General features: G+C 35.9%; 2 protein-coding genes across 3 annotated transcripts; both read left to right on the top strand.

Moving 5' to 3' along the window:
• The first annotated feature begins 358 nt into the window (after positions 1-358).
• Positions 359-2,304, top strand: LOC140972752 (F-box protein PP2-A13-like). Its single transcript, XM_073435145.1, has 3 exons — positions 359-898; positions 977-1,095; positions 1,538-2,304. Exons 1-3 carry the CDS (start codon positions 587-589, stop codon positions 1,980-1,982), a joined length of 876 nt encoding a protein of 291 aa, XP_073291246.1. The 5' UTR covers positions 359-586; the 3' UTR covers positions 1,983-2,304.
• Positions 2,305-10,067: 7,763 nt separating this feature from the next.
• LOC140972751 (homeobox-leucine zipper protein ANTHOCYANINLESS 2-like) lies at positions 10,068-16,132 on the top strand. 2 transcript variants are annotated; one of them, XM_073435143.1, is made up of 10 exons: positions 10,068-10,556; positions 10,859-11,187; positions 11,296-11,519; positions 11,603-11,720; positions 11,825-12,517; positions 12,700-12,801; positions 12,899-13,114; positions 14,279-14,453; positions 14,710-15,077; positions 15,440-16,132. In XM_073435143.1, the coding sequence occupies exons 2-10, from the start codon at positions 10,969-10,971 to the stop codon at positions 15,800-15,802; spliced, it is 2,478 nt and encodes an 825-aa protein (XP_073291244.1). In that variant the 5' UTR covers positions 10,068-10,556; positions 10,859-10,968; the 3' UTR covers positions 15,803-16,132. The 2 variants fall into 2 exon arrangements, with proteins under 2 accessions (XP_073291244.1, XP_073291245.1); XM_073435144.1 differs by lacking the exon at positions 10,859-11,187.
• Positions 16,133-19,933: the final 3,801 nt, after the last annotated feature.

The raw sequence follows: 19,933 nt of genomic DNA, 5'->3' as shown, positions 1-19,933 counted from the left end.
ACTTTTTGAGGGCTATTAATTTTAGGATTTTTCTCAACTTTTATACTGCTATCACCTGAAAAAACAATGCACGCTCCTTAAAAGCGCGTGAAGTCTAGGACCCCCACGTCATACTGTACTGGATAAGAACCACTCCCATGTCAGCACGCCAAACAGAGCAACTCTGCGGTGGCATTCTCTGCGGTTCGCTTCGATTTTCTCCATGAATTTCACTGTGATGATATAAAAAATTTAGTTGTTAAATTAATAGGCTTTTCACCTAAATTATATTGTCAAATTTCTCATGGCTAGATGTTTTATTATTGTAATTGAATTATGTTAAACTGGGTGGGAATTTTACGAATTATCCATTGAATTTACATTCAAGTTCTCGAATTTTCGTAAAAGAATGCCATGAAGCTCGATGGGAGCATTTGGTACAAGTAATTGGAAAGAAATGCACAAATAAAACTTGGGAACTGCAGGAAACTGTTACTGAGTTTATTTCCATATTTAAATAACATATATAAAAGCTCAGTTCCTTTCTCGACCCCTTTCTCAATTTCTCTGTGGAAGACCATTTCTTGAAAATATTCCGTCAACTGAAATGGGCACCAATGCATCTGCTTTATCGGGTGAGGCAAACGGGTCGGGGCGAATGCGGAGGCCCGAATTGGAGGACATCCCGGAGTCATGCATGGCCCTGATCCTGTGCTACATGGAACCACCGGAGATCATCAAGCTGGCCGGGCTGAATCGGGCTTTCAGGGCCGCGTCGTCAGCTGATTTTATATGGGATCAAAAACTGCCACCCAGCTACCCCTTTATTCTCAGCAAATTGATGCCTGATCAAGGAAAGAGCAAGAAGGATATCTACATCAGACTATGCCGGCCCAATCCCTTTGATGGCGGCACCAAGGTGGGTGATTTCTTGTGGACTGAGTTTCTTGAGGGGTTTTTGGATGTGAATTATTAACTTGTGTTTTTGTGAAAACAGGAAGTTTGGGTTGACAAGAAAACAGGAGGGGTTTGTTTGACGATTTCTTCGAAGGCAATGGCGATTACAGGGATTGGTGATCGGCGGTATTGGAATCACATCCCGACTGATGAATCTAGGTTGGTTTTTTTGTCAAGTGTGTGGTAGCATGGAAGCATTGTCATATTTTGAGTGCAGATGATGAATATTCACTCGCAATGTTTCTGTAATAGAAGCCTATGTCGATTCTACTTTCTTTCAAATTTTAAGGTTGTTTTTGCTGGTATTGTTTAATGCTAGATGGAGTCTTTATTGATGGGATCAGTGGAGTTGTCTATGAATATGATTGATTTGATTGGCATCTTAAGCTTCAAGAACATGTGGAAAGAAATAGAATTGGGAATTTGATATAGAAAAGATCTGGAATATGTCCCATTTCTGATTCCTTTGGGTTTCGATGTGTTCTGGACGCAAAAATATTAATTTTAGTTCGAGAACGAGTCAGATTTATTTGGTTCCAGGAAATGGATTCTTGTATATGGGGAGAACTTTGACTAAATTCTTTCATTTCTCTCCATGTAGGTTTCAAACTATTGCATACTTACAACAGATGTGGTGGCTGCAAGTAGATGGAGACCTCGAGTTCAAACTTCCAGCCGGAACTTACAACATGTTCTTCCGACTCCAACTTGGAAGAATCTGCAAGCGACTGGGTCGTCGAGTATGTAATTCTGATAATGTGCATGGATGGAACATAAAACCTGCACATTTTCAGTTGACAACACACGATGGGCAGCATGCTGAATCCCGGTTCATATTGGACAACATAGGAAACTGGTTACATTACAAGGTTGGAGATTTTGTTGTTAAGGATCCGGATTCATTGACAAAGATCAAATTTTCTTTGACTCAGATCGATTGTACTCACAGAAAAGGGGGCCTCTGTGTAGATTCTGTTTTGATATGTCCCACTAGTTTAGGAAAACAGACGTTCTATGTTGATGGTGAATTGTGCAAAACGTTTTAGCGTACAGATTCTAAGAACGGAGTATTTATCTTAGTGGCTAGTTGTAACGAGGCAACTCCAATCATTATCGTTACAGCGACCAAAATGACGAGTTTTGATTGTTGTGCCGGCACGCTGGGCAATCTGGGTAATTATTGCTTTCCGGCAATATTATTCAAGGAGCTTTTTAGGAGCAGAATTTGTATGAGCACCAGAGTTGTGTTAATTTTTTTTTTTTGTCTCGGTTTTGTGCTAATTGTTTTCTGAGATTTGTTTCATTCGAGTGATGGTGTGTATATTGTACATAGTTTCATGAATGAAAGCCAGCTACAGAATATGATCAATATTGCTTGCTTCACTTTCTTCGTACATTAGAAAAAAAGGAAACATTCTTTGGAGTAATACGAGGATCTTATTTACATAAATTACACACACATCCTTGAATTTTGTATCGACCCGCAACTTTTCGTCAAAATTCATAATTATCATTCTTCTCTTGCAAGAAAAAGGTGAAGATTATGGTTGAGAGGAACTTTTATGTTGCACAATCACCAACTTCATTAACTGCTTGGTGTCCAATCTCCTGTTTTTGCGCTATTGGAACAAGTTTAGATCGAGTTGCTTCGCTTCAGGGCACTGTGAAATGCATGAATTCTTGAGTTGGCATTAGCCTTAAAACCCGACATCTTCTGAAGCAAAACTCCCTTTTTATGTAGATCACGAGTTCAGAAACTAGGAGGTATGCCACTGTAACACAACCTGAGAAAATAAAAAGCACCACAAAGTTTTCATTGTGACTGTAGTTGGGGCGCCAGGGCTTCTACCTGGAACCAAACATGTTGCACTACTAATCCACTGTTTCTGAATTTCTGGAATGGTGTTGTTGTCTGTCAGCTTAATTATGGCACGTGAGACATCAGAAACTACGGGGCAACCTTTGGGAAACGCCTGCCCGTGACAGACAGAAACAAGATGTAAACAATATCTTAATGCAGTAAGTGATACTTCTTGAGTCGTCAGATGCTTACAAAAGCGAAACCTTCGGTTCGATAAGTTGGCTCAATTGTCATGTATTTGCCACAGGTTTTTGACAACAAGAGCCTAATGTGGGGCACAACATCAAAATACGCTGATATGGCTCCAACTTAACTTCTGAATGATAAATCAGCTTCACATGTATCTATAGAACTATAATTCCTTTTATTTGATTCGAGAAATCCTAAATTTATCATGAAACGAAACAAAAACGACCCTTCTTGGCACCCGACATGGTATCCCTTCGCGAAAAGTTTATTCACATCTGGCACAGTAGGTCGAAGCCTCTGTACGACGAATGTTGATGATAAGCTGGCAGTAAGAGAGTTCAGCAGGCACGAGACAGAAGACCATGCCACCAAAATCAAACAAACCAAATTGGCATCGAGTCTTTGTCCTACATGTTAGAGTAAGTGCCCGACAAGCCAACTTGTGGCTAGGGCTTTTATTTACTCTAATGTAAAACAATCTTTATTTTAATAATATTTTACGATTTCATTCGATTATGGCATTATACTTTATCTGTATACCCATGCAAGCTGCATAGATAAACTCCTTGAATATACAATAGGTACCATGAGGTCTGCGTCGCAACGTAAGATCATGAAACTCATTAAGAAGTGTACCGTATATTCTAAATAGGTTCCTAGTCGAATTAGCCGCCTAAAAAAAGGATAAAGGTCGCTCGAGCTCGAGACTAGCATCTGTGATGTAAACGTCGTGTTTCATTGGCAAGGACATGGAGATGTCCATTCACACAGATGGGTGATCATATGATGATGCACTGAGCAACCCTCCCTCGGACTGTCCAAGTGGTTCTCACTTATCAAGTGGAATATTCCGCAGTTATGGTTGTACACCATTAGTCCTTTGACCTGGGACAATGTAGGTGCTATATGTACTAGCATGCACTTTGATCCGTTTACCGACTCCATCGAGGGTCATCAGGTGGCGAGGTTGGGTGTAGTTTCGAAATACGTAGGAGCAAATGCATTGTAGTCGGGGATTCATCTTTCGCCTACGGGTGAAGATATCCTATGTGATCTGATGTGTTAATAGTGCAAGGAGTCTCTGGCCAGAGCAAGAAATGTGCTTTAGGGAGAGGTTTTTTCCTAGTTGCACATGTCATGCCACTATTAGTACTCAAAGATAAATCACATCGTTATCGAATTCATATGCAACTCTCGATATACCAATGGTTGCAGATTCGATCGGGATATATGTGTTGAAGGGACCGTACTGTACGCTAACCATGACTAAAGGTTCTTGCAGGCACTATCAGTGATACCTAGGGGAGCATGGGGCGATGCTACTGGACGCTCTTACCATGATCCGATGGGTGCAATCAGAAATGAGTTCTGACATTCTTGATCAAGGTGTTGATGAAAAGAATGAGACTAACTAGGGTAAGCCCGAATAAGAATAAATGTTATTCTGAATCACATGGAGATGTGAACCCACAGTTAGCTGTATCTCTGAACCATTGATGGTCACACAAGTATCGGATTCTGTGTTCCCGTTGAGATAGTCAAATTTCAAGGAGTTGGAATTTGGCGACTATAGTTTGATGGAGATCAAACATGAAGCTTATAAAGGAGTTTATGAGCTGATTCCATAGGATGGAAGAAGTTGAAGTTAGCATGATTGCTAAATAAGGAAGGAGAGTGGAACTGCATGTTTTGTGAAAGAGTTCATTAAAACTGGCAGCTGTCCAATATGGTAAGTTAAAATTTGATCTTCGAAATTTTCAATTTTCATTATATGAACAAGATTTATATCCTTGGTACATCGGCGCTTTCGTATCGTCGATCGTGGTTATAATGAGTTCGGAATCATTTTTTTTTGTGAATTTGGAATTTACTAATTAAATGATTGTGCTAGTAGTGGTGACTACTAACATGCATAAATTCTCATATATGTTCTAGAGGAGTCTAGAATTAAATTAACCAAAGAGTTAATTTATAAATTAAATAATGGTTATTTAATTTAATTAATGTACATGTATATTTTATATGGTGATATAAAATATATGTATATGATATTATTATATCATGTATTATTAAATGTTAATAAATACATTATATATTAATTATATGAGAATTTAATTATAATGAAAATATAAAGTTCTTGTGGGAGATGGACTCCTAATTAGATTAGGAGTCTCATTCTATAAATACACTATAAGAGGGCATAATTCAAGAGAGATTTTTTTCCATAAAATTCACAAAATTCATTCCCAATAAAAAGTCAACCTCACGGCCACCATAAGGCAATTGGAAGACAATTTGGCAACTAAGAGCAAATTAGATTTGCTTAAATATGGATGTAGAATCCATAATGATGGGAGAGAATGAATTAAGAAAAAAATCCAATAATAGCAAAAGGGCTCTCTCGGCCACTTCATGAAAAAAAAAAAAAAACTCTCGGCCTCCACTTTGAAAAAGAAGAAAATTTGGCCGCGCCTCTTCGTCTCCGGATTTTAGAAATTTGGAGGCTACAGTCTCAACGCACAAATCGTTTGTGATTTCTAGTGCAATCCAAGCGATGAACAAAGTTTCTGATCGTGGACCTAATTAGGCGATCAAAATTGAATAGACGTTCGTAGGAAATTACAAGAAGGGCTATATCCGCCTCAAACCGAAATAGTTTGGAGTCCAGCGTTAAGAACGCAAAGGTATAATTATTTAAACACCCTATGAATAGTTTTGAACACACGACGCCCAAGAACAAAATTTTTAAACTTCCGTTGCGTCTTGGGTGCGAGAATACGATGTCCCAACACTACAACCATTCACCAGATGAAAGACACGAGAAATCAGACTAGTGCAATGCTAGAAAAGAGGGAGAGGGGGAGGGGGAGGGGGGTCTTCATGTATCATGTACGTACACTATCCGAATAAAATTATGCGTTGACAAAAATCTTGATTTTAATAGAGAAGAATAATGATCAGCTGCCCATTCCTGGAGCAATCTTCCTAAAAATTATTATTATAATTTATTTTTTGTTAGAGTGGATCCATTTGGATCATGACAAGAAGGATAAACACCCATGTCCTAAAAGCGGAAAATTTACTGACAATATCATTTTATACGTTGGTTTTTTTTTGTTAGTTCTTGACTTGTTGAAATTTCAACTTTTATGGACTTTTTAACTATTTCAATTACCTGAGTTAAATACAAAATAGACTAAAATTTCAATGTAAAAAAATTTAAAAATGGAAGAATGTATCCATGTATTATATAGTTTTATTTTTTTTTAAAAAAAATTGTCGTCCGTACATAAGAATTTACTTTGAAATAATAATTTATATTAATTATACCGATTGCGATTGTGGCTATAAAGAGGGTTTTTTTCAATCATATAATTGTTTATATTTGAGTTTTGATCTGGTAAATATTCAATTTTAATTGGATTTGATCATTTAAGTCAAGTTGTGTTTTGATTTTGTTTTTGGAGTGTTTAAGTATTTCAGCGTATTATACACACACACATATATATATATATACTCTTGTATACACAGATAGTGTACAACCGAACGTTCGTCGTTTTACCAAAAGTTATAGCTGGTGGTAATACTGCAACTCAAATATTTTAAAACTGCATAACAGCCCAAACGTAATGGTTCGATCTCTCTAGCCAGCAGATATAATTATTACATTTCAACAATCTCATTCTCAATAATTGCACTCCTGCAATCAATGAGAATCAAACTTATGACCTTGGGTCTGATACCAATTGTAGGACCGAACGCTTGTCGTTTTACCAAAAACTATAGCTGTTGATAATAGTGTAATTTAAATCTTTTTAAACTGCATAGCAACTTAAACGTCATAATTCAATCTATTCAACAAAAACAATTATTGCTGCTCAACATATACTTCTCTAAATATTCATAAATAATTATGCTTATTGCTGCTCAACATATACTTCTCTAAATATTCATAAATAATTATGCGCGGCTAAAATATAAGTAGTTGCCATATGATTCATGCATTGTAGCTTTCGTCATAATTTTGTTCAGCTTTTTTGGGTACTTTTTTCAACTTAACTAGTCAAAGCATACAGATTAACCGATAAGGGTATACTCTGAAACACTAATTTAAAATCAATACACGAAACTTCCGGGGAAATGGGGTTGACAGCAACCGTAGTAAGAGTTGGGTCATCACAATAAACGTGTTTTGCCATATTGCGTTTCTAGTATTTGTTCAGCTACTATTTATAGATGTTAGTTGTCTTTGTAAAGGTTAATGCATGAATAAAAGTGTATTCTCAAAGTCATTTCTTCCGCACTTTAACAAGAAGTCGCGTATAAAACGGAGTGAAGACTTTATACCGAGTCAGTCTCCCATGTCTTGGTCATAGTCGGTAGGGGCTAAAGTCCATGTTCGTCTGGACTTGGAATAATTCTATATCTTTGTTCTCAAATTCTCATTACAAATAGATTATGCGAGTGTTCATATTTTTATGAAAAATCACTTCATATATTAAAAATACCAAAGATTAAAATTTTATCACAACATACGGAGAATTGTACAATAAAATCTATGTGATTGATGTCTACAATCACTGCGTAAATGGTTTTTAATATTTTGCATAGAGTAGGTCTCTTGTGAGACGGTCTCACAGATCTTTATCTGTGAGACTGGTCAACCCTACCGATATTCACAATAAAAAGTAATACTCTAAGCATAAAATGTTATACTTTTTCATGGATGACCCAAATAAGAGATCTGTATCACAAAATACGACTTGTGACACCGTTTCACACAAGTTTTTGCCTTTTGCATATATGGGATCTAGATTAATTAATTTTTGATGATTTATGGGCCATTAATATGTTTCAACTAATTTATTTGATCTTGAATCTGGAGTTTTTCAATCATTTGAATTTTGATGGAGTAATTAATACGAAGTGATGAGTGAACTAATGATGCAAAAAATTAAAACTGAAAATAATTAAAAATACAAAATTTAATAATTTTAGTATATAAGTTTTTTAGTAAATTAACCAACAAAAAATCGAATGGTTATCTCCAGTTCTCTGCCTAACGCACGGTGTTATAGCTCTACCACAGGTTGGGTAATTTTTGAGGCCCAAGAAAACTATTGTCCAGCCCAATCAGTCTCTATTTTATAGATACTGCCACTTTCTTCGGTTCGTATTCGGGGTGGTTCACTTTATTATTATTTATTTTATTTTATTTTATAACATGAAAATCCTCAATCATTACCTTTCAAAGTTTCGATCCGACTTAATCATCAAGTTAACGCAGTGAACACTTTTGCAGATAAATCATACTGGACAACAGAGCAAGTATTTGCTATATGTTCGTCCGAGTTGGTAAAAGAAATTGAATAGATGGTTATTGATCAAATATTCATTTAATTTATCAACTCGAATATCCTGAAGACGTGATTCACTTTCATCAACATGTTTGGTCTACCAAAATAAATGAATTATTATTATATAAACTAATTTGTATATAAAAAATATCTAAATATAAAGCAATCTCTGGTTGTTTTTTACGCTACATCAAATGTATCTGTGAAATAAAAAAAATACATAAAAATGTCTAAAATCAGCTACATAAATTTTTTTATAGAAGTTTTAAAATAAAATCTAATGTGTTATCTCCTTTTCTCATCAAAATGAATGTTCTAGCGATCAACGAAGTTGTTGATCGACACTACACAAAATTTACATCACATAACATAACTGATCTATCCACTGAGACCATCTAGTTGGTTATGCACACCATATTAAATGTATTAGTAATAAAAACAAATAAATTACAAAAAATGAATAAAAGTAGTTACATTAAACAAATTTTTTATAGAAGTTTTAAAATTAAATCATATGTGTCATCTCTTTTATTTATTGAAAGGAATGTACGGTTGATCTAAGGCGTTATTGGTCGAAACTAAACAAGATTTACCGATTTAGATTTGGTGTCGTGCACCACAGTGCAGATGTCGTGCACAACATCACCGTTGGATGAAGTACATCCTACACATGATCCAATGATTCTACTATGCACAACCTCGTGATGTGTACAGTAACTGATCCAAATCCAATATTTACCGACCGTCTGATTGGTTCTACTGGCTATATTAAATATATTAGTAGTAAAAAACAAAAATGACTACCCCGATTTCATCCTTAAAAAATGAAATGGAGAGTAGAGACTCTTATTTCCATTTTTCTCAAGGAGAAAGTCTGCACAAAAAATTAATAAATGAAAATTTCCACAAATAACACAATTCATTTCTAGTTCTGTGAAAAACGATAAAATAATTACTTTGTAAATTTTAGCAATGAAAAATAACATTCTATTTTACAGACTTTAATTTTAATAATAAAATAAAATATCTTGCTCCATAAATTTAGTTTCATTTTTAATTATATATCCCAGTTGTTTTTTTAAAAAATTAAAGCTCTTATTTCTATTTTTTAATGAAATTACTTCTATTAAATAAAATAAAAAAATAGTACATACATGATTACACTGAGCATCTTCAGGAGAGAATATACGATAATGAGCTCTATATCATAGAACCGTTACTACAAAACATCAATAACCGAAATTGCACTAGAAATATAACCAAAGCTAAGAATTTTAATATTCTTGACTGACTTCCACTATCGGCTTTTAACTCTTGAACATATCACGGTTCCTTGCATTTCAAACACCAAACACTGTAAACTATGACGGCGAGTGCAACACATCTCAAAAAAATTAAAGCTCTTATTTCTATTTTTTTTAATGAAATAACTTCTATTAAATAAGATAAAAAATAATATATGTACAACTACACTAAACATTCCATGAAAAATTTACTATAAAGCTCTTATTTCTATCCATTGTACATATACGTCTTCCCAATAAATCCGTGGGCCAAATAGATAGGGCGTGGTGGGACAGTGGGGAAGGGGGGACGAACGAAGAAAATTACACAGCTTTTTGAAGCCTAAATACAGACAAACTGTAAAATATATATATATATTTATATCCTGTTGAATTTCACAATACGCAGTACTTTTACATTGTAAAGAGATACGCAAAAGGGGACAAATAAAATTTCACTGCCAGAAATTTCGTAGGAGAGAAATCAGAAAAGTCCATTACTACTGTGTCCGTATTGGAGAGAGTCAACTGACCCTTTTTGGTTTATGTGGGCTTCGACTACTCCACACAGTGTGGCGGTATTATCTTCGTTTTCTCCATTTTTTCTTGCTTTTTTTTTTTATTGGCGTTTTCCCTCTCTTTCTTCTCTCAGCGTGGAAATAATACCAAACTTTTTAGCGATTCACGTTTATTTCTTTCTTTATTTTTTTGTTTTTCTGCTTTTTGGGGGACATGACAACTAGCTTTTTGCAAGTCAAGCATGCAGATATGTGAAGGAATATAAAAGCAAGAAAGGTTCTCCAGATTAGGGTTTTCCTGAGGCGTAGGGACCCCCCGTTTTTTTCTAAAAAGATTGGATTTTTTTAGAGATTTTGGTGGGGGAGAAGAGAGAGGGTTAGAGAAGGAAGAGCTAAGCGGCGAAACAGAAAGGTTTTTCGCTTGCCTTCTTTATCTCTCTCAGTTTTTATTCATATAAAAGCAAAAGGTTTTAATTTTATGAAAGAGGGAGTTGGAGACATTTGGATTTAGGCCTTGTGTCTCCTCTACCTCTCCTTTATTTTAATCTCTCTGCTAGCGATTACTGTCCAAGCAAATTTCTCGTGTTTTTGGTGTTTGATTTCGAAAAATAAGCATTGTATTAATTACGTTTGGAGCAACTGAAGTCCTGCCGCCGTATATACTAAGTTTCTCCGTGGTTTTAATGCTGCTTCTGAATCTTGTGGTGAGAGAAGTCAAGAGCCAGTACACCAGAAAGAATATAGGGAAGTAAAAAGGCAAGAGCCAAATCTGCAAGGAGGGGAATAAAAAATAAAAAAAGACAAATTAAAGCGGGTATTGATTCATGAATTTTGGAGATTTTCTTGATAACAATTCTTGTGGAGGTGGCGGTGCAAGAATTGTTGCGGACATACCCTATAGCGACAGCGCCAGTATTAAAGCCATTACTTTAACAAGCAATATCAACAGCATGTCCACCGGTGCCATTGCTCAGCCCCGCCTTCTGTCGCAGTCTGTCGCCGCCAAGGCCGTGTTCAATTCATCTGGCCTCTCTCTAGCCCTTGTACAACGCTCTTTTTCCCGTTATATATCGTTATATGTACAAGTGTGGATGGTTTTATATTTTTTTAATGGTTTCTTTACTTGGGCTCTTGTTTTTGGTTTTGGGCAGGACACAGGTGTCGGAGCTGGTCAAGGAGAGGTGGCGAGAATGGGGGAGACTTTTGAATTCGGTAATGTCGGCGGGAGGAAAATGAGAGATGAAGAGCACGAGAGTAGATCTGGGAGTGATAACATGGAAGGAGCCTCCGGAGATGAACACGATGCCGCGGACAAACCGCCGAGGAAGAAAAGATACCACCGGCACACTCCTCAGCAAATCCAAGAACTTGAGGGGTGTGGATTAATTATCGCTTTTAATGTTGCTTTTGTTGGTATTTTTTTTTACCGATCCTTTGTTTTTGGATGTCTCTTTTCAGTCTCTTCAAGGAGTGTCCTCACCCTGATGAAAAGCAAAGAATGGAGCTTAGCAAAAGGCTTTGCTTGGATTCTAGACAAGTCAAGTTTTGGTTTCAGAATAGAAGAACTCAAATGAAGGTACTAGAAAAGCCTTTTCGCCTCTTTAATTTGTTGTTTATATTTCGTAGTCTCTTTGTTTCTCATAAGGTTGATTGAGAAATTTGAGTTCTTGATTTGACCAGACACAACTCGAACGCCATGAGAATTCGCTGCTCAGGCAAGAGAACGACAAGCTCCGTGCCGAAAACATGTCGATAAGGGACGCAATGAGAAACCCCATCTGTACCAACTGTGGCGGTCCGGCTATAATTGGCGACATATCCCTGGAGGAGCAACACCTCAGAATCGAAAATGCTAGGCTAAAGGATGAACTGGATCGTGTATGCGTGCTGGCTGGAAAGTTTTTAGGCCGCCCCATTTCTTCGATGACCGTGTCCATGGTGCCGCCAATGCCTAATTCTAGCTTGGAACTTGGAGTTGGGAACAATGGTTTTGGTGTCTTGAACGCCATAGCTTCATCGCTACCATTAGGCCCCCCGGATTTTTGTGTTGGGATTTCGAACCCTTTGCCTTTAGTGCCTTCAGATAAAGCTGCGATGAATGTCACCCCAATCGAAAGATCTTTGGAGAGATCAATGTATTTGGAGCTTGCTTTGGCTGCAATGGATGAATTGGTGAAAATGGCTCAATCCGACGAGCCTCTTTGGGTTAGAACATTGGAAGGTGGGAGGGAAGTGCTCAATCATGAGGAATATTTAAGAACTTTTACTCCTTGCATTGGCATGAAACCGGCGGGTTTTGTTTCTGAGGCGTCGAGGGAGACTGGTTTGGTGATCGTAAACAGTTTGGCTCTAGTTGAGACGTTGATGGACTCGGTGAGCATTCTTGGTGAAATGTACTTAACGCATCACGTAATTTGAAAGTGATTGATGTAGTTTTTTGGAGTTTAAAACTGTTTTTTATGATGGCTTTATGATATATGTTTTATGTTTCTTGATTTTGACTATTTTCTTTGTCTCAATGTTGTGAGTAATTGAGGTTGTCTTATATTTGATAGAACAAATGGGCAGAGATGTTTCCTTGTATAGTCGCCAGAACGACGACTTTGGATGTCATATCAAATGGTATGGCCGGAACAAGGAACGGTGCTCTTCAACTGGTAACGTTCATTGCGGTTGGCACACCAATTTTACGCTTTCTTTGTGCATCCGAATGAGTGATTCTTGAAATTTTGTTGTTTCATTATTCTGTATTAGATGCAAGCTGAAATCCAAGTACTGTCACCATTAGTTCCGGTTCGAGAGGTCAACTTTCTTCGGTTTTGCAAGCAGCACGCCGATGGTGTGTGGGCAGTTGTTGATGTGTCGATCGACACCATCGGAGAAAATTCTGGTAGTGTCCCCACGATTCAGAACTCTCGGAGACTTCCCTCTGGCTGTGTGGTGCAGGATATGCCCAATGGCTATTCTAAGGTAATTATTTCTTTCTCCTAGTACATGCATGTATGGCTTATTTTGTTGGCTTGTTACTTATTGCACACAGCTCAATACTTGTTTTCTTGACATTTATTGAGCCTCTCATAGGTTGGTGTCTCTCATCTTATTGTGTTAAATAAGTTTGTTGAAGCAACTCCTCCTTTGGGACTTAGTTGAGAACATTGAATACTTCTACTCGCATTCCAAAATCGTGCATTTCTTGATTCAAGATTCAAAATCTTGGCTTCATCGTCATTCAAGATTCAAGAAATCACTAATTTTACTCACTAGTAGCTCGACTTATCGAATCTTACAATCTACCTAACCTTTAAAATGGATAACAACCAATGCTTATGGAGGCTCAAATTTTTCGTTTTTCCATGATTTAATGGTATATATTTAGCTCACGAAAAGTGTATTTTAAGTTACGTAGAGTAGAATGAGATACTTCCCTTGCGACAGAACTATATTTTCTGGGCTCTTGTAAGATTATATTAAAATGGAAAAAAAATACATAGATCCAAATGGGGTAATTGAGGTTAACCCCAATACTTAATATAAACAACGGTTATAATTAATATAAGCCTCCCACTATTTTTGCTTCTTGGGTTGCATTAATATCATACGATTTGGTAGTAAAGGCTCTGATTTAAGAATTTGATAGTTCTATTCCAACCTCTGATTCTGTCTCGATCATCGCCATATATGTATATTTAATTATTATTCATAATATAATAATTAATTATTCAACTGTGTATTAACTGGTTCCAGCTCCATGTACTTGTTCCTGTAATCAACGCCTTGTCCGTATCTCTCAGCCTTGTGCCTCTAAATCTTTCATAATTTTGTGTACCCATATAGGTTTCTATTATATGTTTTGGTGGACCCAACTAGTTTACAAGGTGGGACAGTTGCATCCTGGAAAAATAAAAAAGTTCAAAAATTTTATTTATGATTTCTTATTTTAAGAACATTGTAATTCTTGGGTTTGTGTGTCTGTTTTGAGTGTGACACGTGGTTCTACTTGGAAATTTTCACCACAAAGAGAACCCAAAAGTGAGAGCAATGCGTTTGTAACACTTAAAAAAATGTCATTGAGGCCTTATTTATGTTTCAAGAAATTAGTTTAGTGAAGTTCATTAATGGCTTCTTGTTATGTAGGTTACATGGGTGGAGCACACTGAATATGATGAGAGCGTGGTTCACCAGCTCTATCAAGCTTTCATCAGCGCTGGTATGGGATTTGGTTCGCAACGATGGGTCGTCACCCTGCAACGCCAATGCGAGTGTCTCGCCATCCTCATGTCTTCTGCCGCCCTCTCTAGGGATCAAGCTGGTAACAACCCTAGTCGATAATTTTTTTTTGATAACCCCTTTTGTTTAATTTTAAAACCTCCTTGTAAAAGCATATATTAGTATAATTATTAAAAGTAAAGCTGATTCTTATTAGATATAAAAGGGAAATTCTTTTGAAAAAATAATTATCGAATACTACTACCCTTGGTCACATTCAAAATTAAGATTATGTTGTGACAACAGCCTGGCTAGCTACATATTTCTTGCAATGAATGGGATATTAATTCCACATGCAGCAATAAGTAGTGGTGGACGTAGGAGCATGCTGAAGCTAGCACAGCGCATGACCACCAGCTTCTGTGCTGGTGTGTGCGCTTCCACAGTTCACAAATGGAACAAACTTCGTACCGACAGTGTGGGCGAGGATGTCCGAGTCATGACTCGGAAGAGCATCAATGACCCTGGTGAGCCACCTGGCATCGTGCTCAGTGCCTCGACCTCCGTGTGGCTGCCGGTGTCGCCTCAGAGATTGTTCGATTTTCTGCGAAATGTAGGGTTGAGGTGCGAGTGGGATATCCTCTCCAATGGCGGACCCATGCAAGAAATGGCGCACATTGCCAAAGGACAAGATCATGGCAACGGCGTTTCCCTTCTACGTGCCAGTGTAAGTCCATCGTCTTAATCTAAAAATAAATACAAATTTTTAAGTGGTTTATTTATAATTTCTATTATATTTTATCATTTGGTATGTATGAATTATATGTAGCTTAAGTTCGTCAAAGTTTATAATTATATTTGATGTGTACTTTAGAATGGCAGTGTTAGATATTTTATCACATCATGCGTCTATTAAATTCAATTTTATTAAAATATTATAAAAGTCAAATTCTAGTCAAACACATGTCAACTTCTCCGCCGACATCAGGGCGAAAAAGTCAACAATTGAGTTGACTTCTGTTAAGACCCGTGACCAAGCCTGGAAAAATCCTTGAAGATACTGAAGGGGTCTTTCTGTAATTTCCTCAGGCCACTAACGCTGACCCAAGCAACATGCTTATACTCCAGGAGACATGCATAGATGCGGCAGGGTCGCTTGTGGTTTACGCGCCAGTGGACAACCCGGCAATGCACGTGGTACTGAACGGTGGGGATCCTGCTTACGTGGCGCTGCTGCCCTCTGGGTTCGCCATCGTAGCAGACGGGCCCCGGCCCAAGAGCAAAGACAGCCCAGCCCGTAGAGTGAATGGGTCACTTTTGACAGTGGCATTTCAAATCTTGGTGAATAGCCTTCCCTCCTCCAAGCTCACTCTAGAGTCTGTGGAGACCGTTGATAATCTCATATCCTGCACCGTGCAGAAAATCAAGGCTGCCCTTCAATGCGACGCTTGATTCAATCATCCTTGATGTGATTTTGTTATGGACCCTGTGTTCATTAATTTGTTGTTGTGAATTTAAAATGTGTATGTATATCCATCCACTCACGATTTAGGGGGGATGATCGAGTCAAGAACGAACCAAGTGTCGGAACACCTGCAGGTTCTTACCCCGCCTCGCTCGCTCGATTGCCGGTGGTGGGTGGTGGTTCGGGTATTGACTCATGACTACCCCTTGAGTTGGTTTTGAGTAGCGTTTGCGTGTGGTGGTGTGTTTTTGCTTGTTAATGAATTAGTTGATGTTGCTATGTCGAGTTTGGTTTCCAAAGTCTTCATTGATTTTTAATGCGCTTGTTTGTATTTTTCTTCTTATTCTCTACTGTCCACATATATAGGGTAATAATAAACTATCATTCTTGACGTACACAAGAATTAATTAATTACATCATGGTATATCTTAAATTCACAGTTCGAGAAAATTAAGCAGTCTTTGAAATTAATGGGTATTTTATACTAACAATAACTTTCTTCGATGTATAATACTGAGAGATAAATGTCAAATACATGAAGTATAAGAGAAAATCAATATTTTTCTTGAAATGCGGCGACAAGTTGTTCTAACAAGTAATACCTTATACTGTCAACCATAGTTATGTTTATTGTTTCAATTTTAATGTGTGCAATTCATGGTTTTAGTTATGTTCCCTTTAGTTTTGTTTCGAATTTCAGTTTCAGTTTCAGCTCGCAGGTTATAGGAATCTGTAACTTTGTTGTTACAATACAAGGGTTTTTTGAGACCGAAACCCAAGATTTTTATGAGCTATAAATGGTCAAAAGAGGATCGATACGACTCCTCCAATCAAATTTTTTTTCCTCATGCATGAATTTTACACGTAAATGTGAATCTGAAGACTTTTTTATGAATCAGCTGCAACTGAACTTTGTGAATGAGTTGAATTCGGCTGATCTATAAAGTCTTTGTAGCTTCTTTAAATGCCAATTCGGTGACAGATTCAAAAAGGTGGATTAGGACCATTACTATGATTTTCTTCGTATGGGTCCGGCGAAGAATGGATCCAACATCCGAATGTGAAGTTAGGACTTTGAGTTATTTCTTTGTTTTTGTGCATTTCATCTGCCAAGAAAGACGTCTTAGACGGGCGGTTCGTTGGTTGGTTGGTTGTTTGGTTGGTTGACAAATGTACTCACCATTTGTCTTTGTTCAATTTGTTGTAAAATACGAATTAGTCTACGAATTGAAAATTTATTCATCCGTAGAAATTTCCGTTGATATTTTCAAGTTTTATGATAAAAAAGAGAAAAAAATTAGATATAATTAAACTCCTGATAAATAAAACATAAATGGTATGTTATTTCCGCATGTTATGAAGTCCTTGGATATAGATTGTCATTCAGGGTTTGTTTCACCCGTAAACAAATAAACAAGGTCGTCCACAATCTTATTAGGGTGTCTTGTTTCAATGCTCGTCCTATGATCTCGACTTTTCCTCCAGATTTTATTTTAGATGTATTGGCTAAACAAAAATTGACACAATATTTAACAAGCAGCGCTTTAGTTGATATCTATGCACTATTAATTATTCGTTACACATCTCCAATTGCGTTAGCTCAAGAGTTTAACCATTTCAGATTGAATGGTAGTAGTTGTTGGTTTTCATGTTATAAAAAAATCAATATTTAAAATATTCCGTGTTAAAAAAAAAAGAGTTAAAAATAATTCTGAAAATAGTGGTATTAAGATTTTTTAAAAAGGCAAAATTTGACATTTAAACCAACTAAAAAAAATTTAAAAGAAAAGAAAAAATTGACCTTTAAACAAGTAAGTTATTAGTCGATATGATTTATGAACTCAAGCGCATATTCATCGAATCTTTTAATATTATTCAATCTTGACTTATTTATGATGATTTGATGGACAGTTAAACAAGCTTTTGTTAATGAGCTCGAAGAAGTTGGCATTGGTTTCTTTCCGTCGCTCCAAATGTACTCTTTTCCTTCTAAGACTTTTGTACCAGATTTATGTATATTAGATATACATAATATTTTTAAAGATATAAAATGTCTCATTAAAGTGTCAAACAATCCGTCCCGTCTACACTGTTAAAAAAAATATAAAAACAACATTAATACTTGAGAATTTTCTGCGTCCCGTTTGGGGACCGTTTAGACCGCGTCCTAAAAGGCCACTAAAGCCATAACCCAACCAACCAATTTTTCGTGGTAGGACGGGCTGATTCGACATATCTTATCTATTTTGACAGCTCTAAATGAAATCAAGACTTTATAGTTGGGTGAATGAAATTATATATAAATCAGATAATATGTCAATTAAGTACAACAATGAAGATATCAAAAAACAAGAAATATAGAGAGCTATAAAAACACAAAGAGTAGATCTCTTGTGAGACGGTCTTACAAATCTTTATCTGTGAGACGGGTCAAACCTACCTATATTCACAATAAAAAGTAATACTTTTAGCATAAAAAGTAATACTTTTTCATGGTGACCCGAATAAGAGATCCGTCTCACAAAATACGACCCGTGAGACCGTCTTACACAAGTTTTTACCAAACAACAAATAAGTATATTCGTATTCAAAATATTCGATAGCTAAAACAAATAATTATTCACATTAAAATATTTGATTTTAGTAATCTATTTGACTCTTTGAATATAAAATTTTTTTTCTCAGTAATATAGTTGATACGGAAAAAAAATTTACAATTTGAAAATATTAGAAATTTATCTTAGTTATTGAGAAACTTTCGTTATCAATGAAAAAGAAAAAAGAGAGTAATGAAATCGCTAGTAAAATAAAAAAAAAAAAAAAAAATTAGAATAGCAAGTGATTTTTATTTTTATTTGGGCTATTTATAAGGCTTTTGGACAAATATGATTATCAGACATATAATGGGCTTAAGTTCTCTAAAACTAGATAAAGTGGGCCTAACAATTACTATAACTGTGGGGATTTAATGGGCTGATTTTAATATATTGGACTTGGTTAAATATTTAATCGAAACTTTAAACGGACCAAACTACAACTACTAAAAAATTAGTGGGTTAGTATGGGCTGTAAAGCCCAATAAATATTCCGCCCTTTGATCAAAATAAAAATGTAATTGTTCCTTTAATGGAATCCACACTACATTTTTTTTTTCTGCTTTTTGAAATTGATTTGTAAGTTGTTTTTGGAATTAAAGCTATTTCAATCCAACTCCAAGCCCATTCTCAAGCTAAATTGATGCTGGAGATCATCTGATGACGTAATTGCAATGAATATTTCTCCAATTTTTAAAAATAAAATTACATGGCCATAAATTATTAATTAAATCTAAAAAAAATATATGACAAAATTTAGAGGCGTATCTACGATCTAGCATCAAAATGGGTTTGATTTCAAATGGATCAATTGATTTTTTTTTTTTTTTTACTTCGTTTTCCATATTAAAAGCTTCGGAATCATTTTATTTCCCATGTTCAAAGCGATTTATGACGTTTTAACACTCAAAATTTGAGTCACATCAAGATTTGAGTCACGTCAAGTCAAATCATATGATTGTTATATATAATTTGAGTAAGTCTTTAGTTTCTAAGATATTTTACGGATATATATTTACTATATGATCGACTCTTAAATAAAAAATAATAGTTTAATATAATAAATAATATTTTTTAATGAGTTAGATCGAATAAAAGATCCGTCTAATAAAATTTATTTGTGAGACGATCTCATATGAATTTTACGATATAATTTCGAAGGCAAAAAAGTATATGTTTTTGAGGGTAGACTTTCATCTTCTATTGTTAGGGGGATAAATTTATTCTTTGAAACCTTTGTACTAAATTTGTTAGTTTATCTTTTACGTCCCAACAATTTTCATGCTTGATCTTCTATTTTAGAACATCACATCATTTCAAATCAAAAGTCTTTTACAATACCATATTTTTAGAAGAGTGGGTCTCATGTAAGATCGTCTCACTGATCTTAATTTGTGAGACGGGTCAACACTACCCATATTCACAATAAAAAGTAATATTCTTAGCATAAAAAGTAATACTTTTTTATGGATGACCCAAATAAGAGATCCGTCTCACAAATACGACCCGTGAGATCGTCTCACC

The sequence above is a fragment of the Primulina huaijiensis genome, chromosome 3, assembly GCF_012295235.1.
Source record: "Primulina huaijiensis isolate GDHJ02 chromosome 3, ASM1229523v2, whole genome shotgun sequence".
Lineage (NCBI taxonomy): Eukaryota > Viridiplantae > Streptophyta > Magnoliopsida > Lamiales > Gesneriaceae > Primulina > Primulina huaijiensis.
Note: the sequence above shows the minus strand (reverse complement) of the source record. Positions and strands in the feature narration are given on the sequence as shown.